Source organism: Amia ocellicauda, chromosome 7, assembly GCF_036373705.1.
Source record: "Amia ocellicauda isolate fAmiCal2 chromosome 7, fAmiCal2.hap1, whole genome shotgun sequence".
Classification (NCBI taxonomy): Eukaryota; Metazoa; Chordata; class Actinopteri; order Amiiformes; family Amiidae; genus Amia; species Amia ocellicauda.
In genome coordinates, this window is record NC_089856.1 from 6,490,748 (window position 1) to 6,516,701 (window position 25,954).

A 25,954-nucleotide genomic window follows, 5' to 3' on the forward strand; every position below is an offset into this window, starting at 1 on the left:
TTAAAATAACCGGACATATTCCAAAGGCCAAACGTATGTGGACACCTGCTCGTCAAACATCTCATTCCAAAATCATGGGCATTAATACGGAGTTGGTCCCCCCTTTGATGCAATAACAGCCTCCACTCTTCTGGGATGGCTTTCCACTAGATGTTGTAACATTGTTGAGGGGATTTCAGCCACAAGAGGATTAGTGAGGTCAGGCACTGATGTTGGGCGATCAGGCCACAGTTCACAGTTGGCTTTTCCATTCATCCCAAAGGTGGGATGGGGTTGAGGTCAGGGCTCTGTGCAGGCCAGTCAAGTTATTTGACAAACTATTTCTGTATGGACCTTACTTTGTGCACGGGTTGTCATGGTGAAACAGGAAAGGGCCTTCCCGAAACATTGGAGGTGCAAATTCACCTAGAATGTCATTGTAGGCTGCAGCGTTAAGATTTCCCTTCAGTGGGACTAGGGGGCCCGAGCCCTGAGACCATTATTCCTCCTCCAAACTTTACAGTTGGTCTATCCATTCATGCAGGTAGCATTCTCCTGGCATCCACCAAACCCAGATTCCTCCGTTGGACTGCCAGATGGTGAAGCATGATTCATCACTCCAGAGATCGCACTTCCACTGCTCCCAGGTCAAATGGTGGCGAGCTTAACACCACTCCAGCGGACACTTGGCATTGTGCATTAAGATCTTAGGCTTTTGCAGATGCTCGGCCATGGAAACCAATTTCATTAAGCTCCCGACCAAACAGTTCTGCTGATGTTGCTTCCAGAGGCACTCAGAAGTGATTGTTGCAACCAACGAAAGACTATTTTTATGTGCTACGTACTTCAGCACTCAACAGTCCCGTTCTGTGAGCTTGTGTGGCCGACCACTTTGCAGCTGACCTGTTGTTGCTCCTAGATGTTTCCTCTTAACAATAACAGCACTTACAGCTCACCAGGGCAGCTCTAGCAGGGCAGAAACTGACTTGTTGTAAAGGTGGCATCCTATGACGGTGCCATGTTGAAAGTCATTGAGCTCTCAGTAAAGTTCATTCTACTGCCAATGCTTGTCAAAGAGTTGCTGTGTGGCTTGATTTTACAGTGGCTCTCACAGTATTTAGCCCTCTTGGACTTTTCCACATGTCATTGTGTTACAGCATGAATCAGAATGGATTTAATCAGGAGGTTTTGCCACTGATCAACATCGAAAATTTCCATAATGTCAGAGTGAAAAATATGATCTGCATTTTGTTCAAAATTAATTACAAATACAAAACAGAAAATAATTGAATGCATAAGTAATCACACCTTCAGTCAATTTTTGGTAGAGGCAGCTTTGGCAGCAATTACAGCCACGAGTCTACATGTATAAGTTTCTACCAGCTTGGACACAGCAATGTTTGCCCATTCGTCTTTGCAAAATTGCTCAAGCTCCATCAAATTGGAAGGGGATCTTTGGTGAACAGCAATGTTCAACTCTTTCCACATATTCTCAATTGGATTGAGGTCTGGGCTTTGACTGGCCACTCCAGGACACTGACGTTTTCATTTTTAAGACACTCCAGTGTGGCTTTGGCTGTATGTTTGGGGTTATTGTCCTGCTGGAAGATTAATCCCAGGTCCCAAGTCCCAGGTCTCATGGTGTTTTCAGGATGATGTGCGGTGTTAGGCTTGCACCAAATGTCGCACTTAGCCTTGTTGAGGCCAAAAAGAATCTTCCTCTACTTGGTCTCAGAGTCTCCCACATGCCAAATACACTAATTAGAAGGGATGTGCACATAATGTTGGCCATGTAGTGTACAAATACTTGACAGTCCGCTAAAATACTGTCCGGCTGGCAACCCTAATTGCCACAGACATCTTTACAATTTTCTACTTTTCATGTTTGAATGAACAGATGTTTGTTATTAATATTTTGTTTTTGTTAAACATTTATTTTGTTTGGAATATCACTATAATCCAATTAATTATTATATTTTCTAAAGGTTACCAACAAATGTGTCCAGGCCATTTTAGAATATCTTTGTAGAATGAGCAATAATTCATCTCTTTTTACAGCTTCTTTGCTTTATTCTATGACATACCAAAGGCATGCAAGTATACATGATGCAATAGCTTTTTTCATCACTTTTCAGGAGGAATGAAGCATTATTTCAATGAGCTTTAAGGGTACCAACAAATTTGAGTACGTCTGTATTATGGGGATTGATAATACAATATGTGCAGGTTATACAGGAAGATCCATACCTCTTTATTGAGCAGGCAGTGAACAATGAAGATAAAAGTCCCCTGCTGTGAGTTGAGCACGATAAACAGGTAAGATAACAGAGGGGTACCTGGGAAGAAGCCTAGGATCCAGCCACAGCCCAATATGACAAACTGGACAACAGCTTTGAAAATAATTATCCTGAAAGACAACAGAAGGCTCTTTTGTGAAAATGGTACAAAGTTGTTTAACCCTCTAAATTCCAGATGTCCAGGATTTCTGGGCCCCATGAAAGAAAACCTGCATGGCCCCCATCGATATGATGTGCAGGGCCCTCTCTAGGGCCTTCTCCCTCTCAGTGCCCCCTGAATCATCATCACCTTTCACCCCTTTAACATGCCGCTGGGCGCTACCATAATCAGTATTGCATCAACACTTCCCCATATACAGGAGCCATTCAGATTTACCTGGAAGTGAATGTAGGTATAATTTAAAGCTATCAGCATTTAATACCAAAGTAAACATGGAAGTACACAAAGGGAAACTTGGCAGAGAATGTAGCTGAGTTTACAAAGTGAATCAATCTTGTCAGTCTTAGACATTAACCTGGATAATGTGGAGGACATTCAGATAAAAGTTTTTGTTGTTGCTGTTTAGAAATAAAAGAAAAACAGTGCAGTGAAAAATACATACTACTGTTAGTATTACACTATGCTTTTCAGTAATAATATTCTAAAGGAATCAATATAAGTAATTATTATATTGTGTTTGTATAAATAAATATTTTATCAACTCAGTGGCCATGCTTTGTGTATGTGTGTTGTGGGTTTTATTATTTTAAGAAAATCAATATATCTATGCAAAAAACTGTATCTGTCTTGTGTTGTTCTTGTGTATTATAAAAGAAAGAGGGAGGGGGGAGTGAAGTGTGTGCTTTCGGTCTATTTGACATACATTTCTATGTCAATGATGATAGAACGTGATTATGGTAATTTGGATATAGTATTTGACAATGTTCCACGTTTATGCATATCCAAGATAAAAGTCAATGAGGAAAAATGAAGGTACAGAATTTGTCAACGACCTTATTTCACACTGGTCTATGATACACTGAAGTCTGAATTAAGTGGATAGAACAATTTAAGCACATGACACGATTACAAGACAATTACAATTGTATGTAATTGCAAGATTACAGACAAGCCAACATGTATTTACCCAATATTTGTCAAATATCTGTGCATTTGTTACTTTAAACTAGAAGTGAAATGCTTTTATTGCCAAACCTATTAAACAAATATTATGAAGTGAGAACCCTGAAGTATACTAACAAATGGGTTTTAATTAACATTTTCAGGTTTCATTCAAATAAGATTTTTGCACAGGATTTAATGTCTGGTCTGGCAAATTAAAACTATTTTAAACAGAAATCAAGAAGCTCTTACCTAGTGTCTTTCACTTGGGAGACATCACTCTTCATGTTAATCAGAGTAGATCGGATACACCACATAATTGCACCAAAGAGAAGAAAGTTGACCTGCAGAGATAGTTTCAGAAATGTACATTGGCACTTAAACCATCCAGATTAGTGCCACTCTTCTTTTTCAATAGTTATTGTTCATTTTAGCTTATTTAACACATTTATTTATTGATGTTTAATTTACAGCATTTCATCCGTGCAATAAATATAACATTTGGGTGGAGCAGCCAATATGTCTGAAACGCCATAGATTTCTATGGAAGGACAAGTACTTATTCACCTTCTCAGCCTTGAGTTTGCAGTAGTGTTAAGGTGGAAGGTAAGCTAAAGTATCATATTTTGTGTTTGGACTAATTCAATTTAATTACCAATCATGTAAGCCATTGATTTGATTTCAAACCAGGAATTAATTCTGAGCAGCAAAACTAATCACAGTTTCTGCAACAGTGGACCTTGATCTTTTCTATCTTTACTTTGCTTTTGCCTTTAAATCTTAAATCAGTAGTTTTTAGGACATGTCTTTCAGACAGTTATAAGAAATGTGTTTAGTTCATGGTGCAGAAGAACACACAATGAGTAAACTGATACATTCAAAGCTGTGACGTAGTGGCCGCTGAAACCCTGACTGGGATCCACTATTCATTCTCAAATGTAAAAAAAAAGGGTCCAAAGAAGGTCACACTGTGGAATTAGTCTGTTTTATTGTACTGAACACAATTTCCCCTCAAGATAAGCATTGACCGAAAACTGTCTCTTGGTTGAACTCCTAGTTCCTTATAACTCATATAATATGGTTTATTAAAAAAATGAGGGCTTCATAACTTTCTCACCCCAGAGCAAGAGTTTCAAACCAACAATAAGGATGACTAAACAGCGAGCGAAAATACAAGATCTCTGCCATCAAACGTTTGTTCCCTCTTTGAGTGGTTTTAGCCACAGCTACTATTTAAAAAAATATAATAACCGTAAATAAGTTGTTTTCGTTGGTTATTATTGTAATGTCTTTGATTGTGGATGTGAATGAGACATCCAGTAATCTGAAAGCGTTGCAATCAATTCCACCCACACGTCTCTCCTCCTGGTGCTGAGACTCTGCTCTGTGTGTGTGCGCATGTGTGATAGAGGGGGCGTGGCTTTGGAGATGCCTCTGACGCGAGCGCGGGCTCTATGCTTTCAAAACAAGCTTGCTAACTATGGAGGGTGATCAGTGCCAATATTAAGATGAACATGAAGATGATTATGAACATGAACATGATTATGAAGATGAACATGAAGAGGAACATGAAGATGATTATGAACATGATGATTATTAACATGATTATGAAGATGATTATGAAGATGAACATGAAGAGGATTATTAACGTGAACATGAAGATGACTATGAAGATGATTATGAGAACTGGATAGGACAATTAGCACACTAGATACCGCCCACTAGCTCTGATTGACAGAGTTTAATGTTTTGTCACATTGAAAAAAAAGAAATACAAGAGACGCTACGAAATGTAGAAGCGCTCTGAGAAATGTAAATAGCAAAGAGACAAACGGGATATAAATATATACATGTTGAAACTAATGAATTAATAAATAAATGTTAAAATACATAAACAAATAAATAGATGAATAAATACATACATACCTAAAAAACATCATCCATACATCATAATTCGGACCTAAAAAATCCAGATGCAGACTCTCCACTTTTACAATGTTACCATAGAAAGTGGTCGGAAGTCAGACCTGTTAATCAGAGCGGTGGGCGGTATCCAGTGCGCTTATTGTCCTATCTGGTGCACATACTCATCTTCATAATCATCTTCATGTTCACGTTCATAATCTTCTTCATGATTATCTTCATAATCATGTTAATAATCATCTTCATAATCATCTACATGTTCATCTTCATGTTCATAATCATCTATATGTTCATCTTCATAATCATCTTCATGTTCATAATCATCTTCATAATCATCTTCATGTTCATAATCAAGTTCATCTTAATTTTGGCACTGATCACCCTCCATTCTAACAGGTAGCCTCTCTGGATTACACACCCTAGCTTGAAGCAGTTAAGGATCTGGATAGAACAAAACCCTGCAGACCCTGCAGCTATCCAGGACCAGGGTTAGCCACCCCTGCTGTATAGGATAAAAAATGCAACATACTGCAAGAATGCAACACACAGGTCCCAAAAACATCCATTTGTAGCCTTTTTCATTTTTTAGCCAGCATCTGAAAGAGAAAATGAGAGGCATGACAGAGTTAAAATAACTCATAACTTTGTGCATGGCACAAATCTTGATCTATTCCTGGCTATTCAAGGCTAACTGTTATGATTTCAGAGTCACTTCAGGAGTGAACAAAATACAATAGAGCACACTTACGCTTTGTCACCTCCATATCCCTCAGGAAACCGACCTGCTGACACCCCCACCACAACAACAGGGATGCTGTACCCAATCAGCAGCAGGTATAGAGGCCGGAGCCCTTCTCTATGGATGATCCTCACTTTGGTCAGACTTCTCACCAGCAGAAATAGCTGAATCGACTCCAGAAACATCCACACAAAGGCAGACAGGAACAGATAGTGCAGGACCCCAGCTATGATTGAACAAATCACCTGGAAAAGGTAGAGATCAAGAGTAACTTATTATTATTAGGTTTCAGATTTCAGGTGAATTAGCATAATATTGAGTTTATTGGACACATATGGATTTAAAATACATTGACATTAAAAAAATAACATAAACACTGCAATAACATAAAGACTTTGGCCCAAGGCATGAATATAGACCTTCCGTTACCTTGTTCTCTGTGTGAGACACCGCAACCAGAAAGATAAGGTGAGCCAGGAAGAGGCAGATACAGAGGTTGAGGCGAGCGGTGTTGTTGATTTTTGGATTCCAGCGGCAGAAAACAAAGGTTATAATGGCCAAGGCGAAGAAAAACAGACCTATTATCACAAGCACTTTGTTGATTTGGTCCAGCAAGTCATCATTCTGAAACCAATGGGAAACTTCAGTAATAATCAGGTTTTTAAATGAATAATAAAGAATAAATCAATAATATTGAAATACCTGGACCACTCTCTCCGTTTGCATTATTAAGGCAAAGGTGGAGAGATGGGTACAGCTGCACACAGTGTACGTTGTGTTGGAGAATGTTGCTGTGCAGCCTTCAACAGACCAAAACTGTTCTTCATCTGATATTTTCCAGTAGACACAGGTCATCAGACCATTATCTGCTTTGGACTAACAAAGAAAAGTAAACAGATGATCAATAGATGACATGTCAGTCAGGCAGTTCAAAGCACAGTTTGAGTTATTGTTCATTGGAATCTAAAATGTATCCAAATTGTTTGATGCAAAGTTTGAGTAAAGATAACAATATCAACAATATCAAAAGCAAAAATCTTTGTTAACAGTATTTTAGCTGAAGTCAAAACTATTTCCCAAAAGCAGTATAGGACATTACCTCTGAATCAGGAAGGAGTTGAAACATTATAGCAAAGCTGCCAATATGCATCTGTGTGCTGTGATGTGCCTGACCATCCCCCTGACACTGCCTACACTCTGCAGAGCGCCGTCACAAAGTTGGGAATTATTTTCTGTGGATGGGGGACCAGCAGTAAAAATGCTACAAATTATGCTCAGTGGACCTTGAATGTCAGAACAGACAACATCTCAGAGGTACGATTCTCCTGTGCTGTGAAAAGGCAAACATGGAAAAGTGCAGCCTGTGTATACTGAGGTTGAGCTGTGTAAGGGGGAGGGCCATAGCACACAGGCACCAATCAGCAGCTGTGATATAAGGTTTCAGCTGCTTCCTGGTTAAGAGGTAATGTTCCATACCCCCTTTGAGAACCATTTCTCAATTGAAAGATGAATTACATTACAATTGAAATTGATTGTTTTCATTATTACATTTGACAAGCAGTGAAGTGTGAGGAAGGTTTGATAAGTAAATGGTAAACCTTGATAATTTCTGTGATTTTCTATTCTAAATAGAGTGCAGTGACATAGCAAATAAACAACTACTGGTGAAAACCCTGCATTACCCAACTTATTTGTACTTTTCCAGATCTCAAAAACATTCATCACTCCGTTGACTGTAAAAATAGCAAATGTATAATTATAAAATAGTGTAATAAGGTCTATAGTAAAAATAAAATTCACAACTTCAACTATAACACCTTAAACCAATAACAATAAATATAACTAGAATAAAAAAATCAATAACTGTAACAAAACTGTGGGTCCGTTCTTTGTACGTGGTTTAACAAATCCAGGCTAAATGGACTTATCCCGGCTTAAGCTAACACGGTAACTCATATCCGGAATTTTCGGTTCTTCTGACACTTATCTCAGATTTAATTAGCTCATTAGCTTAAACCAGACTTCACTGATCAAATATAAGTGCATGTTCCCATTTGGATATGAAAGGATGTTCAGTGGTGCTGAAACTATGATTTCGCGAAGGCTAAAGTGCATGCTGCCTATTTCAGTGCTTATTATGGAAGTGTATGTGGAGGCAAAGAACATTATATTGAATAAAGCCAATATTTCGGTGTATGCAAAAGTTAGGGAAGAAGCCTGACAAACAATTTCAAATAAGTTAAATGGTTTAGTTTAGTTTATTTTCATTTATTTTTATTGCATCAATGTTAATGGCCCTAAAATGCAGTGGTGTTCAATATAATTTATCCCAGACTTATGCAGATATTACATAGAGCTCTATATAGGCCTACCATATAGAATTATATATTACTCATTTAGCCATCTATATTATTTCTAGGCTGATCTTGCTTACACCATGAATTACAGTTCCTTAAAGATGAGGAAGGTGGAGAAGGAAAAGGAATTGTTGGATAAGAAGCTGGCTGTGAGTGTGAACATTGATATTTAGTTGTTATGTCTACACTTGAACATCAAGGTTTCAACCATATAGTGTTAAATTGTATATGATTATTTATTTCTATTGACAGGCTGATTCCTGATGCCTTTCGTTCAACAAACTTATTTTTGAAAGGAAAATATCCCTCTCACAGACAGCTCTATAATACTCTATTCCCACAACAACACTTATCATCAAAAACTCAAAGGGGATTTAATTAAATTAAATGATGGGCATAAAGTGTGTGGGGGGGTTACTGAATAAATGCACTGCAATAACCAAAACTAGTGTATTATCTACAAAGAATAATACATTACAATTTCCAAACAGATTATAAAATTCCCACTGCAAATTTGATCAAATGATCTGCATTGCATACGGTTATCCTGAAATTTAGAAGGATAACCTATTTATCCACATACTAAGAAAGGACCCCTGTAACTAATAGATCAAACAAACAAAAACACTGCAAGTAATATTAAACCCTTGTATATACCATTTTATGTTTTAAGGTGAAATTAACAGGCTCTGAGAGATTTGTGATTGGTGTTTTGGCTATTCTTCCCGATACAACATCTGAAAACATCTCGGTTACATTTTCAGTCTTGAGAAAGTCAGCACGTAATAAGGAATCTGTAGCACCATCAGAGTAGGAAATGAAAATTGCTGCTGCAGAACCTGGTAATAAAACAAAATGATTTATGTTTCATACCGGAAACTAAACTTCAACATTACAATCTTGAAACACAAAAAGGCACTTAATAATATTACAGTTTAACAATAAATATTTATACTGTACGCTTCAATACTACTGATCTTGACAGAACCATTATTGTGTAATACTTGTTTATGTCATGTGCTAACCAACTGTACATAACTGACATATCTGACTATGACTTTTCTCAGACTTCTCATGTCTTCTTGGTCAAATTTAACTAGAGGTCTCCAACTGTACTCATTAATCAGACCACTTGTATGTTGAATTAGTAGCATTAACATGTTTTCCAGATCTCTCCTTTAAATTCCCAATTAAACCTCCAGGATTGCCTAATAGATCTCCTAATCCAGGGAGATTATACCCCTGCTTTAGATATTTTATCATAGTTTTGTTTTCTGTCTTTGCCCCATCAGTTCAAATTATTTCAGAAAATATATTTTTTTAGTTGCATAATCTTTTTCATTCTTCTACCAACCTCATCATATACCATTTCAATAAAGCATTCCTGTAAAAACTGAGAGATTAAATAGGGAGTCTTAAAGTAAATTGGAGGGAGTCTCTCTTGATGCACTGTGATATACAGTTATTGTTACAGTGAGGCAACTGTCAAGACTAACCTAACATATATATGTTCTAATTAAATGATTACATTGAATCTTCATCCACTCATTCTTACTGGGAATACTCCACCAGTATGAACTACTGAATGAATTTGATGTAGTTTATAATTGAAAAGTCTGTATGTAATCTCCCCACCCAAACACCATGAACCACCTTTAGAACCAATGAGACTTTCATTTTACTTGTTTTCCTCTTATTTTTTCTCTATTTATCAATGTATTTATTTTATTTCTGTATTATTTAGGAAATTGCTAAAGTTTATTATAATGCCTCTCAATTCTTCTTATCTTACCATTATTGTGCTTGGCAATGCTTAGCAGATTGATTTCCATAACATTTGCTTTAGCTTCCAGAATAGGGATTGTGGTCAAGTTTGTGTCAGGTCCAATGGCTGTCAAGCTAACTTCTGAAAGAGGAATAAAATGGGTGTGTTACAGTGTTTCAAGAACTGTCTTAACAAAATCTTTGTGTGAATAAGCAAGAATAGTCAGTACCAGATGGGGATAGGCTGAATGTGGAGTCTTAAATACAGTGAGTTGACAATCTTGGTACATAATAACAACAACAACAATGTAATCTGATATATTTTAACAATTGTAAGTTGCCCTGGATAAGGGTGTCTATATTATTATTATTATTATTATTATTATTATTATTATTATTATTATTATTATTATGTAAAAGGTCTATTTTTCACTTAATCTCAATTGCTGTTTCCCAAATACCTGCAACGTATATTGCATTCAGCTGGAAATTTGATGCAATTGATTACACTGAAAAACTAAGTTCAACCTATCTACATGCCCAGCCGTTGAGGATGACAATTTTGTCCTCCATTACAGATTTACAACTTGCCTTAGATGACAGCTAGTCAACAAGTGTATCATCTCTAAGATGTAACCAATGATAATGGGTTGAAATTGATAATTCAGCAACACATACCTAATTCTTCTGTTTTTATTGTTTTATATGACTCAGTTTTTGTTGGCTCAACCAAGGTGGATACGAGTAATTGGGCGGATTTCACATAAGAATCAAATGCCTTGGACAGCTGTGTTGCATCTTGACTTGCCAGCTGTGTAGTGCCTTTAATAGCCATGGCTAAATAATTTTTCACAGTCTGTGGGAGAGAAATAAGAAACATACTGTTGTCAGTACTAGACTTTTTCAATACATTTGAATGTACCTCCTGCATGTCATAGCAATACTAAGATTTGAAAGCCTTATTCACAGTGCATAGAGAAGCAGGTAGAGAGAACATTACATAATATATTGATGATGTGCCAATGTTGACTCTATATAATCTGGAGGATTGATAATACAAATGCTATTTTTAAAAGGCAATAGAGATAGAAAACAAACAACATTACACATAACAACCTATTAATTATCTATGAAATTGCTTATCCTGGTGAGGGTGAAAGGGAAGCTGGAGCTGATCCCAGCAGGCATAAGGCACAAGGCAGGAATACACCCAGGATAGGATGCCTGTCTATTGCTGGGCAACACACACATACAGGCAGGGTAATTTATCAAAACCAATTAACCTAACCTGCACATCTTTGGATGGTGGGAGGAAACTGGAGTACCCAGAGAAAACCCACACAGAGAACATGCAAACTCAATACAGACAGGCACCCCAAGCCGGGACACCCCAACCCAGGACTCAGGAGCTGTGAGACAGCAGTGCTAACCAACACACCGCTGTGCCAGCCTTGAAAAATTTCTAATTAACCATTATTATTTATAATTAATTCCATTCACACTACTGTACTGCAGTACCATAGTACTATATTTATAATATAAATAAGTATAAACATGCAAGTGATGGAGCTCTGTATGAAAAGCTCAATCAGGATGAAAGCAAAGCTTGAAGACCAGTTAAACTAAAACATGTTTTATTGAATTTACATAATGTTTCAACTGTATTTCAATTGTATGTTTCTATACAGAAAAAGCCTTACTAACCATTTCTGGTAGAACCATGTTTGGATTTGCTTTCATTTTTTCCAGAACAATATTGGAAAGACATAGCTCCTTTAGAGCATTCTGTAAAAAATAAATAATACAAAAACAAAAAAATGCAATAAATTATTTGTCAATGTTTTTTTTTTGTTTTTGGGTGATGTCACTTAAACCCCATGTTTGAAACATCCACAAGCACATGGGTTTAAAACAGCTGTGGCAGATTACACCATGACACTTAATAAGACGCCACACAAATTTAATGATCTGAAAAAACAACTTCTCTCAGTAAGTGCAAAAGTGCAACACCCACAACTTCATCACTATAATTAGTTCTTTCTTCTTGATTGACTTACATCTGGGCAGTTTGGCTTCACACCTGTGGAAGAAAAAACTATGAGAAAGGAATGTTCCTGCATTGCTACGTTATGTCTTCAATTATTATATTGCATTCAGTATAGGAGAACATTAAATTCAACACAATTGAATGTATTTACACTTTGTTTTTCCAAATTCCCAATCAAGTCCAGGGGAGGGAAGATAATCCTGTTTACATGCACAGTCAAATCCTCCACCTTTGTTGAAACACTCTGCATTTAATCCACAGAGCGAAGCATTTTTGGAACATTCATCAATATCTAAAAAAAGAAAGAAAACAAATCATTGATTTCGATCTTATAGTATTAAAACTTGATTACTATCACAGACCATTATGTATACTGTATGTATAAATAACATTGTGTAAATCAAACAAAAAACAACAAATATATAATCAACAATTTACTGTTATAAATTTACTTTGTATTTTCCTTTCAGATCTTGAAAATCACTATAGACTTTTACCATTTAGTATGTTATTTTTTTATTTGTTCCATGTTCCAACTATTCAGTTGTTGTAGTATATATCTTAGGTGATGTGAATTTTGGGGAAAAACAGAATGTCACCATTATCACCAGATTGCTCACTCCTGTTATTTTCTTTCAATTCAATTCCTTCTTTCAATTGAATTGAACATGACCTGTGTGGTCCTTGCTTGAGATTTTCTTTACATTACATTATTTGTCATTTAGCAGACAGTCTTATCCAGGGCAACTTACATTTGTACCCATTTACACAGCTGGGTATTTTACTGGAGCAACCTAAGTGCAGCACCTTGTACAACAGCACTGCACTACCTGGGATTTGAACCCACAACCTTTGGGTTGTCCAGAGCCCTAACCACTACTCATCAGTGCTGCCTTATAGATCTACATGATGGTGATGAACAGGGGTCCCTGGTGAACCTGTTCTCCCATTTATAACATTTGTTCTGTTCTGTTCCCAGTTGTGGCCTTACATCTTTACAGATGTAGCTTCTTGGGCCTTGTCGATGATTTCCCTCACGATGGCTTGGGTACACAGTATCTCATAGCCTACATTAACTGTTATTCTCACATTGAAAAAATACAATATTTACTACATTAAAAAAAATCATAAGCATAATATCAGACAGGCAGACAAATATCAAAATAAACTCCAGACAAAATTCAAACAAGTTAAATTAATTTAAAATGAAAAATGCATGAAGGACAAATTATTCGAATACTCATCCCCAGATAGGCTGTTAATTGCATGGAAATCATCATACTCCATTTAAGCAATTGAGCCTGTCGATGTGGGCTCTTATGTTTGATAGATTACTGTAACGGGAGTGATGCGTCCCCAGCCAAAGGCGAGGGTGCTAACGAAAGTCAAGTCAATCAACTGAATAAAATAACGATATCCTGAGTATTTCTTATCTTATTAAATTATGGATGTTTGGTTGTTCTTTCACTTTAATAAAAGCAACACTAAATATACCAACAGCAAAGAAACACAAACTAGCAACAAGAATAACAACAACAAAACAATAATTTATCTTACCTTGGCATTGGTTTTCATTATTGATCTGTATTATTCTATTTGGTGCCTTATACCCTTTCCAGCAGGAGCAATTATAGCTCCCATTGCTGTTGGTGCAGTCTGTGTTTGGCCCACAAACAAAGGGCAAAGTTGTACATTCATTTATATCTGCAGAGAATCACATCTAGTGTCATTACAAATATGCAAATACCTTTTACCATTAAAAAAAAAATTCACACACACATTTACAAAGGAAGATAAATCACAATAATGTGCAACAATTGAAACTACATGAAACCTTAGAAAAAAGAAAACACGTTTATCGCTGAAGAATGAAACAAAACATTGGTTATCTTTCAGTTTGAAAACAAATCCCCAGAGGGTGTTGGGAAATTACCTTTAATGATTATAAAAATAATCACTACACTTCTATAGTGCATTATCTAGACACCCAAAGTGCTTTACATGCTAGGAGGTCCCATCTCCACAACCACCAATGTATAGCACCCACCTGAATGATGCGACGGCAGCTATAGTGCACCAGTACGCACACCACACACAAGCACACCACCTCAGTGGGGAGGTGGGACCTCAGAAACACTTGAACACAGGGGAAACACCCTGTCTAAAATACATGCAATCCTGATAACATTTCCAATATGAGGATTATGTTCCTTCCAAGAAATTGTCATCATACCTTCACAAGGTTGTGAAAGACTGGCTAGTGTGACTCCTGGAGGGGTGCTGTACCCATGAAGACAAATGCAGCTGTAACTCCCATTAGTATTGGTACAGTTGGCATGTGGACCACAGACTTTAGAGTTGACTGCACACTCATCAATGTCTGCAGAGAATAAAGTTAATGATTATTATGGATGTCATAGCAAGAATCTTATAAAAGTATAAATATAAAGTATAAATGTTTATTACAACAGTTTAATTTCTTTACTTGACACCTTTAAATCTGCCATCATGCAGGTTTTGTTTCTATGCATTGAATCCAAAGTGTCTTAAAAGAGTACAACTAATTTCAAGAAAGACTACGACGTAGTAAGAATTGCCATCATTGACAATATACTATGAGTTATAACTCATATTAAAAAAAAAAATGACATAAAACCTCAATTAAGCACCCCTGGCATCTATTCCAAATAACTGCAAGAAGACCTGTCGTCAGTTGGAGACCGGTGATTGTATTAAACATTCATAAATAAAAAGATTAATGCAGGGTAAGAAGAGCCAGGAAATATTGCTTCATTGTAGACGTAGGTTAATAGCCCAGGCTTTTTTATATATATATATATTTTTTTTTAATAATTTGCTGTCCAAAGATACAAACAAGTCACATCAATGTATGGTGAACTATACACTGGATTGAAAACAAGATACCGGTTATTCTGTTAGCAGTCTATAATTCGATATACTGTGAACTCTCACTAAATAAACAAAAAGCATTTTGAAAACTGTGGAATACACTTTAAACCAAACCATCAACAATATACTTAATTTGACAGTTCAATCACTACAATTAACAGCAATGCAAATACACACACACACACACACACACACACACACATATATATATATATATATATATATAGTTAAAACACACGTGATGTTGTTTTTGTAATTAATATACGGTATACATATTTACTGAAAACAAGAAAGATGCGTAACCCGGTGTTGAGACCGACTTTTGTTTACATGATTATGCAAATCAACCTGGCGAAACCGGCTGCTATTTGAGATGCAGCGAGTATTGAAAGTTTTACAGTATGTATCTTATGCCATATTATGGCAAGCCAAATTATCATTTAGAGATATTTCTAAATGCATTTAAAGATATCTTCAAATATGTAAAGATATCTCTAAATGATTTGCAGATATCTCTAAATGATTTGAATATATCTCTAAATCATTTAAAGATATCTGCAAATCATTTAGAGATATCTTCAAATAACATCCTGTTCATTTAGAGATATCTGCAAATCATTTAGAGATATCTTCAAATGACTTCCTGTATTTTGGCTGAGATTATCACTTCCTGTTTCCTTAATCAGTTACATATAATGAACAAGTTAACAGGAAGTGAAAATCTTGGGCTACATACAGGAAGTCATTTGACGATATCTCTAAATCATTTGCAGATATCTCTAAATGAACAGGAAGTCATTGGAAGATGTCTCTAAATGATTTGCAGATATCTCTAATCATCATTTAGCATGTGAAAGACCTGAGGTCTTGTCAAATTTAAATACAATTAATGACATATCAGCTCAGCATAAATATTCAAATGTATATGAATATGTATATATATTTCCTTGAATGGAATATGTAAAATGTATAGTTCTGTCTGTCTGTCTCTCTCCCCCTGCCCACCCACTTTTCTGGTTCCACATGTAAAACACGTGGAACAACTCTTCCCTCCCCCTGCACAGCGACTTTTCTCTTTGTCTGGTTCTACGTGCAAAACACGTCGAACCACTCTCTCCCACACAGTCCTTCGTGCATCCCAGAATGCTTTGCGGAGGAAGCGGTGACATCACCCCTGGTGCCTGGTAACCCTACACTCCAAAGGAGGAAGAGGAAGTAGAGAAGCGAGGGCTGAGCTCATCCACATGCACATCCGAGACACTGCCCTCGGCTGATTGGACATTATTCACCTTTTGTTTACTACTGTAAAAAATGTAAAACCCGGAAAAGATCTGTAAGAATGCTGTTTGAGCATGAGTTCACTCTAGTTTTCTTCCAGGCCGGCCTGATTAAAAGACTTCTTTACCATTTGCAACACAACTCCTGCGCTGCCGTTTTTGTCAATTTAAGAGGGTTTCTTCAGCATGGTTGTTCAAATTATCAATTTTATTTAATATATTACTAACACCAAACCATTATAATATTATGGCAATGTTTCCTAGGAATTGACTTTCATGATTTAAGAGACTTGTATTTTGAAGTCAGCAATGTATTTGAATGTTTCACCAAGTTTGAATCCAACAGATTGAGTATTGTTGACAAAATATGAATTATTATTATTATTATTATTATATAATCTCACAAATACAAGCCTTTATACATGTCTATTGTTGTACCATGACACAATCAAATTATAGAAAAGCAAAGTGAATGAATGGAAAAGCATGGAGAAATATAGTAAACCACAATACAAACCATGGAAAACCATAGAAGGACTACATGCATGCTAAATCCACTGGCATTTGCTGTAGTATACAAATTAGGGACTCATTTCAACTGTCCAATATACACTCACCTAAAAGATTATTAGGAACACCATACTAATACTGTGTTTGACCCCCTTTCGCCTTCAGAACTGTCTTAATTCTACGTGGCATTGATTCAACAAGGTGCTGAAAGCATTCTTTAGAAATGTTGGCCCACATTGATAGGATAGCATCTTGCAGTTGATGGAGATTTGTGGGATGCACATCCAGGGCACGAAGCTCCCGTTCCACCACATCCCAAAGATGCTCTATTGGGTTGAGATCTGGTGACTGTGGGGGCCAGTTTAGTACAGTGAACTCATTGTCATGTTCAAGAAACCAATTTGAAATGATTCGACCTTTGTGACATGGTGCATTATCCTGCTGGAAGTAGCCATCAGAGGATGGGTACATGGTGGTCATAAAGGGATGGACATGGTCAGAAACAATGCTCAGGTAGGCCGTGGCATTTAAACGATGCCCAATTGGCACTAAGGGGCCTAAAGTGTGCCAAGAAAACATCCCCCACACCATTACACCACCACCACCAGCCTGCACAGTGGTAACAAGGCATGATGGATCCATGTTCTCATTCTGTTTACGCCAAATTCTGACTCTACCATCTGAATGTCTCAACAGAAATCGAGACTCATCAGACCAGGCAACATTTTTCCAGTCTTCAGCTGTCCAATTTTGGTGAGCTTGTGCAAATTGTAGCCTCTTTTTCCTATTTGTAGTGGAGATGAGTGGTACCCGGTGGGGTCTTCTGCTGTTGTAGCCCATCCGCCTCAAGGTTGTACGTGTTGTGGCTTCACAAATGCTTTGCTGCATACCTCAGTTGTAACGAGTGGTTATTTCAGTCAAAGTTGCTCTTCTATCAGCTTGAATCAGTCGGCCCATTCTCCTCTGACCTCTAGCATCAACAAGGCATTTTTGCCCACAGGACTGCCGCATACTGGATGTTTTTCCCTTTTCACACCATTCTTTGTAAACCCTAGAAATGGTTGTGCGTGAAAATCCCAGTAACTGAGCAGATTGTGAAATACTCAGACCGGCCCGTCTGGCACCAACAACCATGCCACTCTCAAAATTGCTTAAATCACCTTTCTTTCCCATTCAGACATTCAGTTTGGAGTTCAGGAGATTGTCTTGACCAGGACCACACCCCTAAATGCATTGAAGCAACTGCCATGTGATTGGTTGATTTGATAATTGCATTAATGAGAAATTGAACAGGTGTTCCTAATAATCCTTTAGGTGAGTGTATGTCAGAAATACATGACAAATATAGATAATTTAACATCTATTTATTTAACTTGCTTCTCCTTTTCAAAAGTTACCTTGGCACTGATTTATACTGCTTTTGGTTTTATATCCAGTTTCACAAGTGCAGTTGTAACTCCCAACTATGTTGCTACAAATTGAGTTTGGACCACAGATAGGAGGAACTTGCTGGCAGTCATCGATGTCTGTGGAGAATTCAGTGAAACAATAAGAATGAACATGAGTAACATGAAATAGTTATGTGTAAAAGTTCAATCATTTTTCTTTTTTTTGCATTTATTTCTTTAATAAACTGTTTAGTCAGTAATAGTTCCTGAATTACCTGCTACAATGTCAATATGCTCTATACAATTGTGAGGAATCTCATATATGTCTTTGCCTTAATTTAAACATGCACAAAGCTTTTGAATCTAACAAGTGGCATGTATGTTTCTGTCCAACTAATACATCTGGACAGTATGGTATTTAAATGTTAATGCAATTTCTAAATCTTGATGCTCCCTTCTATAGCTCCTTATTTTCTATTTGTATTATATTTCATTTTTGCACTGGTACTGATTGGTAAATATGCTTGCTCTGACCACACTGCATCCGGTAATGATGTTTTGTGATATATGGATTTTTAAGACAACAATCGGGGCATCTTCTAAGAAAGAAAGAAATAAATGTAATTAAAAGAATAACTGTATAATTCACAAACTTCATTAATAGAAATGGGGAGATCTTGGAGCAGGTTCATTTTACTTATAGCAGCTTCATACATGTAAGAAATTACAAGAATCTTCCATTCTTACTTTACCTTACTTATAATACATGACCTTATGAATTATTTTTTATTGAGTTGAAGAAATGCAATTCCATGATATACAATTCAGAAATTACAATAACATTAATTATATAAGCATGGTAAGCAATGCAATGAAAACATTTGAAATGTAATGTATTTTCTTACCTGCACACGGGGTTGAATTACTTGTCAGTGTGACCCCAGCTGGAGGACTGAATCCAGGAGCACAGGAGCAGTTGTAGCTTCCAGGGACATTGATACATTTTGCATTTGGACCACAGAGTACAGGGATTTCCACACATTCATTGATCTCTACAAAATCGTGTTAAATTGAAGTTATTGTTAACACTTTCAGGAAAGTCTGACATATTACATAGTTTAAGCAGGCTCATATACCACAACCAAACTAGAGAACTCCCCACCAAGTTCCAAAGAGGGCCCAGCCATCTAAAGAGGAGAAATCTAATCGATAGGCCAAGTTATAAGAAACAATTGGGGCAAATTTGGCAAGCAAGTCAAAATCATAAAGAAAATACACTCACCTAAAGGATTATTAGGAACACCATACTAATACTGTGTTTGACCCCCTTTCGCCTTCAGAACTGCCTTAATTCTACGTGGCATTGATTCAACAAGGTGCAGAAAGCATTCTTTAGAAATGTTGGCCCATATTGATAGGATAGCATCTTGCAGTTGATGGAGATTTGTGGGATGCACATCCAGGGCACGAAGCTCCCATTCCACCACATCCCAAAGATGCTTTATTGGGTTGAGATCTGGTGACTGTGGGGAGCCAGTTTAGTACAGTGAACTCATTGTCATGTTCAAGAAACCAATTTGAAATGATTCGACCTTTGTGACATGGTGCATTATCCTGCTGGAAGTAGCCATCAGAGGATGGGTACATGGTGGTCATAAAGGGATGGACATGGTCAGAAACAATGCTCAGGTAGGCCGTGGCATTTAAACGGTGCCCAATTGGCACTAAGGGGCCTAAAGTGTGCCAAGAAAACATCCCCCACACCATTACACCACCACCACCAGCCTGCACAGTGGTAACAAGGCATGATGGATCCATGTTCTCATTCTGTTTACGCCAAATTCTGACTCTACCATCTGAATGTCTCAACAGAAATCGAGACTCATCAGACCAGGCAACATTTTTCCAGTCTTCAACTGTCCAATTTTGGTGAGCTTGTGCAAATTGTAGCCTCTTTTTCCTATTTGTAGTGGAGATGAGTGGTACCCGGTGGGGTCTTCTGCTGTTGTAGCCCATCCGCCTCAAGGTTGTACGTGTTGTGGCTTCACAAATGCTTTGCTGCATACCTCGGTTGTAACGAGTGGTTATTTCAGTCAAAGTTGCTCTTCTATCAGCTTGAATCAGTCGGCCCATTCTCCTCTGACCTCTAGCATCAACAAGGCATTTTCGCCCACAGGACTGCCGCATACTGGATGTTTTTCCCTTTTCACACCATTCTTTGTAAACCCTAGAAATGGTTGTGCGTGAAAATCCCAGTAACTGAGCAGATTGTGAAATACTCAGTCCGGCCCGTCTGGCACCAACAACCATGCCATGCTCAAAATTGCTTAAATCACCTTTCTTTCCCATTCAGACATTCAGTTTGGAGTTCAGGAGATTGTCTTGACCAGGACCACACCCCTAAATGCATTGAAGCAACTGCCATGTGATTGGTTGGTTAGATAATTGCATTAATGAGAAATTGAACAGGTGTTCCTAATAATCCTTTAGGTGAGTGTATTTCATAACATTGACAACATTTGGTATAGATATCACTATAGATCGAAATCTAATTCAATTTATGAAACTATATTTTAAAAAAGAGAGATTTGACAATATAAAATTGTATTCTGAACTTTGCCCCATCTTACATATACAGCTCTGGAAAAAATTAAGAGACCACTCCAAGTTCAGAAGTCAATGATAAGTGGTCTCTTAACTTTTTCCAGAGCTGTATATGTATATGTGTATGTATGTGGTAGATACAGGAAACATGTGTTAAAGGGCTAAACATCTTCATTGTGTCCTGGATAAGCATGAGGTAATATCAAAGTAATAGATTAAGGTCATATTATAGTTTGGTCTGGTATATCCACAGAAAGAAGATGTGATCTTTACATACTTAGTGACTAGACATTGGGCCAGATACAATCAAAACTTTGACCCACCCACTAATAGCAAGCCACAAACCTGTACATCACAGCCGTTACATTTATGATTAGAAGAAAGTGGCATCTTACTCAAAATGAAGCTGCAACTGAGTACAGTTCTGTAGTTTTCTAATAGCGCATGGGTCAAAGTTTAATCTGGCCCAATGTCTATTATGAGAAATGTCCATTATATAATTTCCATTCTTTCCTTCCCACCACATATACTTATCCTCTATCAAAGATCCTGTTTAGAAAAGCAGTTCCCAGTTTTGGCTGGGAAGTTGAAGGAGACCAATCCCTTCAAAATCTAATTTAAGGCAGCACAACACAGCCTCTTCCAACACAACAGTAAATACTAGAGTACAAGAAGAATTAATATTTGTGCTATCTGAACAAAATTACAATATATTTAGAAAGATAGATTTAGGTAATGATGCAATTAAAGCACACCAAAAATAACTTTACAAGAAATGGAAGATAATTTATCAATTACAGATACTTACCTACGCAGGGATATTGTTTATTCGTTAGTGTCACTCCAGGTGGTGGGCGGTATCCACTATCACAGGAACAGTTGTAGCTGCCAACCAAATTAATACATTGTGCATTCGGACCACAAAGCCCCACAACTATACACTCATCAACGTCTGGAGAAAAAAAAAAATAAGATCGTCACACACAAGGGATTTACTTCATTTGAATTGGGGTTTCTTAGCTTTGACTATAAACTTAAATTCTTCAGGTAAATATGGAAAAAGTGTATTGTGTAAAGTTCATTGCCAATGCCACCTTTGAAGTCTGCCTTCTTACTACTTAATGAGCATATACTTTAATAACTATAAATATAATTACATTCAAATACATTTTAAATCATCAATGATTGGTCATCAAGATTTTACACAGTGTTTGTACTAAGCTCTGTTCAATCAGCTGGAATCTTTAGTTGTTGTTTTTTAGGTTTCAACAAAATCTGAAAAAATATTATTGATAAATAAGTTTAGTTAACTGAACATTTTGTATTAAACTAAACAAATCACAAAAATAAACATAGTTTCAAATGAACAAATACTATCAACAACAACTTCTCACAATAATAAACAAAAGCTGCTTATGAACAAGGAAATTAGAGGTTTAGTTGTTATCCTTTATTTTTTCAATGTTCTTCCTGTTTCAATTAACTTTATATACTTCAAAATTTGAGCTCAGAAATAATAGAAGAATTCTGTACATTTGAGCATGTAATAAGTTAACATTATTATTGATCAATGATCCCCAAACATAAGCCTGATGCAAGATGTGAAACCCAGCAGAAGTCCAAGACAGAACTAGTGGTTAATGGGTGTCCCCAGAGCACTTTGTTTCTTCATGCAGTTGCAAAGTTTGCAGTGTCCTTAATCTGTATTTGCCAGTATGGAAATCATACTGCTGAGACAAACAAGTTGTCAGTTCCACATGGAGTGGTATAAAAAGAAACAGTAGCATATCAGTTCCATATTTAATACATTGCATTTATACTTAACTGATTCTAATACCAATCACATATCTGAATATTCAGGTACAATTAAAAAATATATATTACATGACTTTTCAAAATCTTATTTACTTTTGGAAAACTCTCAAAATTCATGTAAACAATCTGATTACTGATATGTACTGATGAATGAAAACAAACTAGTTTCTTCATCCCTACCTTCACATGGGTTTGTAGTGTTTGTCATTTTGATCCCGGTGGGAGGGATGAATCCAGTATTACAGGAGCAACTGTAACTCCCTGGAGAGTTTGTACATATTGCATTTGCACCACAGATTAATGGGAAATCTTCACATTCATCGATATCTGCAGGGAATCAATTAATAACCCAATTAACACCATTTCATCATGCATAATCATTGTGCTCAGTTTTATTTGTATTAATTTCTGTAGGTGATCTTGAAAGGAATATTTAGACTTTTCAGTTGTTTTTTTCAATTGATTTGTTTTCTCCCCCCCCCCTTTTTTCAACATTGAAAATGTGGAGTGGATGGTATAAAAGAAAGGGAAACAAATCCCATTCAAATGCATCACAATTTCAGTTTGTGACAGAACAAAATGTGAACCAGTCCAAGGGGGTTGAATACTTCCTATAGCCACTATATATATAAATTATTATAATTATTATTATTTCCCCTTTCCCTGGATATAACCGGATGTTCCAGATGAAAACTTTTGTGGCATGTCAGTTATTTCCCACAGTTTATTCCCTTTATACATTATTCATTGTTTGGTCTTCCGCTCTGTTTTCTGTGTTTATTTGCATTCATACTCAAAAGAATCAATTCTAGTGTCTCCCAGAAATGGCTCATTACGGGACTTACGCACTCATGATAAACAAGCGTTCTTGTTTTTGTGATGAACAAATAAAATGCAAGTTTGTGCAAATTTTGTATTGTGTGAGCTGGTAGTTTGTTATATTTTGGTGTTGACAAATAAGAAATTAAACCAAATGCTGAAGAAACTAATTATCCTGAGCATGTTATCATTAATGTTATTGCACAGCAGTGTTAATTTCGTCAATGAAAACTATGAAAAAAAATATTCATCAATGACCTATTTTCAGTGACGAAAACTATGACGATAATGAGACGAAATACTGTGAAAAAACGATAACTAAAAATAAATGTCTTCTAATTTTAGTTGAGTAAAATGTGACTAAACAAAAATTCAGCACTAGACTAATGTTCATAAATTACAGTATTTTGCGCGATAGAAACCGCCAGCCAATCAGGGCGCTTGTTGTTCAAGATCAAACAGAGGCGGAAGCGCCACTTCCCCCTGCGAGAGACAGCGGCATTAAGGGCCGGATTAAATAAAAACTTTGACCCACCTGCTAATAAAAAACTACAGAACTGTACTCAGTTGCGGCTGCATTTTCAGCCACTTTCTTCTAATCATAAATGTAACCGCTATGATGAACAGGTTTGTAGTTTGCTATTAGCGGGTGGGTCATAGTTTTGATTTAATTCGGCTCAACGATGGCTCATGAAGGTACAGAAATCTTACATTACACACTGTAAATCGAAAGCATTAATCTACCCGCTGAAACACAATTACAAACCTGTACTTTGTAGTGATTACAAATATGAGTAGAAGAAAAATAAAAAAAATAAAAACAATAGCCACCATTGATGACAGCTGTGTATTTTCATTTTATTATGTTTTCGCTGACAGCCTTATCCAGGTGTTATCTATAGCCGGTGAATCAATGCTGATATCTTGGGTTATATGTGAATACCAGAACAATGCAAATCTCTTATTCAGGGACGCTTTAAATCAGCGTTTACTTGTAATGTGCACTTTGCACTTTGTATTGCTTTTTATAAGACAACCTGGATGAGGGTGTCTGCCAATAAATAAATAAATAAATAAACAAATAATAATAATAATAATAATAATAATAATAATAATAATAATAATATGTGTAGCGCGGTGCATTCAATAAAAACGGGAGCACCTCAGTTCGTCCCGCGACAATTCATCCCCGACAATGGGCCCCAGTGATAATTGGTCCCCGCGATAATTGGTCCCCACGATAATTGGTCCCACTGATAATTGGTCCTCGTGATAATTCACCCCTGTAACAATTCGTCCCCACAGCAGTTCGTCCCCATCATATGTTCTCCACATGAGCATTTGTAACCATGAGTGCATTCAGTTATTGTAGAGCCATAGAACATACAAACATTACATTTATATATATATAGCCTATATACACACATACATATATATATATATATATATATATATACACAAATACAATTTATGTGATACTAACACCAATAGCTCAATCATAAATAACCAATCTGGACAGTTGGCTGAAGTAGTATACTACTTGTTTCACAAATAGTTAACATGTCTGGTGGTGTTAAGGTTAAAGCAGTGCACTGTAAGCTAGATGTTCTGAGTTTGAATCCAGGTGAAAGATAACTATTTCCTTTGTTAGGTTTTCAGGTAGTTTTATATATATATATAGTGCATCCGGAAAGTATTCACAGCGCTTCAATTTTTCCACATTTTGTTATGTTATAGCCTTATTCCAAAATGGATTAAATTCATTATTTTCCTCAGAATTCTACAAACAATATCCCATAATGACAACGTGAAAGAAATTTGTTTTAAATCTTTGCAAATGTATTAAAAATAAAAAACAAAAAAGCACATGTACATAAGTATTCACAGCCTTTGCCATGACACTCAAAATTGAGCTCAGGTGCACCCTGTTTTGACTTTGAGATGTTTCTACCAGTGGTAATTTCAATTGATTGGACATGATTTGGAAAGGCATACACCTGTCTATATAAGGTCCCACAGTTAATAGTGCATGTCAGAGCACAAACCAAGCCATGAAGTCCAAGGAATTGTCTGTAGACCTCCGAGACAGGATTGTATTGAGGCACAGATCTGGGGAAGTGTACAGAAAAATTTCTGCAGCATTGAAGGTCCCAATGAGCACAGTGGCCTCCATCATCCCTAAATGGAAGAAGTTTGGAAGCACCAGGACTCTTCCTTCAGCTGGCCGCCCAGCCAAACTGAGCGATCGCGGGAGAAGGGCCTTAGTCAGGGAGGTGACCAAGAACCCGATGGTCACTCTGACAAAGCTCCAGCGTGTCTCTGTGGAGAGAGGAGAACCTTCCAGAAGAAAAAACATCTCTGCAGCACTCCACCAATCAGGCCTGTATGGTAGAGTGGCCAGATGGAAGCCACTCCTCAGAAAA

The 25,954-nt window shown here is 36.8% G+C and overlaps 1 protein-coding gene across 1 annotated transcript in view; it reads right to left on the bottom strand.

Annotated features, from left to right (window-relative positions):
• The window catches only part of LOC136753809 (putative adhesion G protein-coupled receptor E4P), a 43,040-nt gene that overhangs the window by 6,069 nt on the left and 11,017 nt on the right, over positions 1-25,954 (bottom strand). The window contains exons 2-10 of the mRNA XM_066710197.1: positions 19,199-19,345; positions 18,303-18,431; positions 14,256-14,344; positions 6,755-6,916; positions 6,470-6,679; positions 6,050-6,285; positions 5,831-5,897; positions 3,631-3,722; positions 2,227-2,386 (exon numbers count right to left, since the gene is read on the bottom strand). Coding sequence (XP_066566294.1) covers positions 2,227-2,386; positions 3,631-3,722; positions 5,831-5,897; positions 6,050-6,285; positions 6,470-6,679; positions 6,755-6,916; positions 14,256-14,344; positions 18,303-18,431; positions 19,199-19,345 — 1,292 coding nt within the window. The remainder of the gene's footprint in view (positions 1-2,226; positions 2,387-3,630; positions 3,723-5,830; positions 5,898-6,049; positions 6,286-6,469; positions 6,680-6,754; positions 6,917-14,255; positions 14,345-18,302; positions 18,432-19,198; positions 19,346-25,954) is intronic.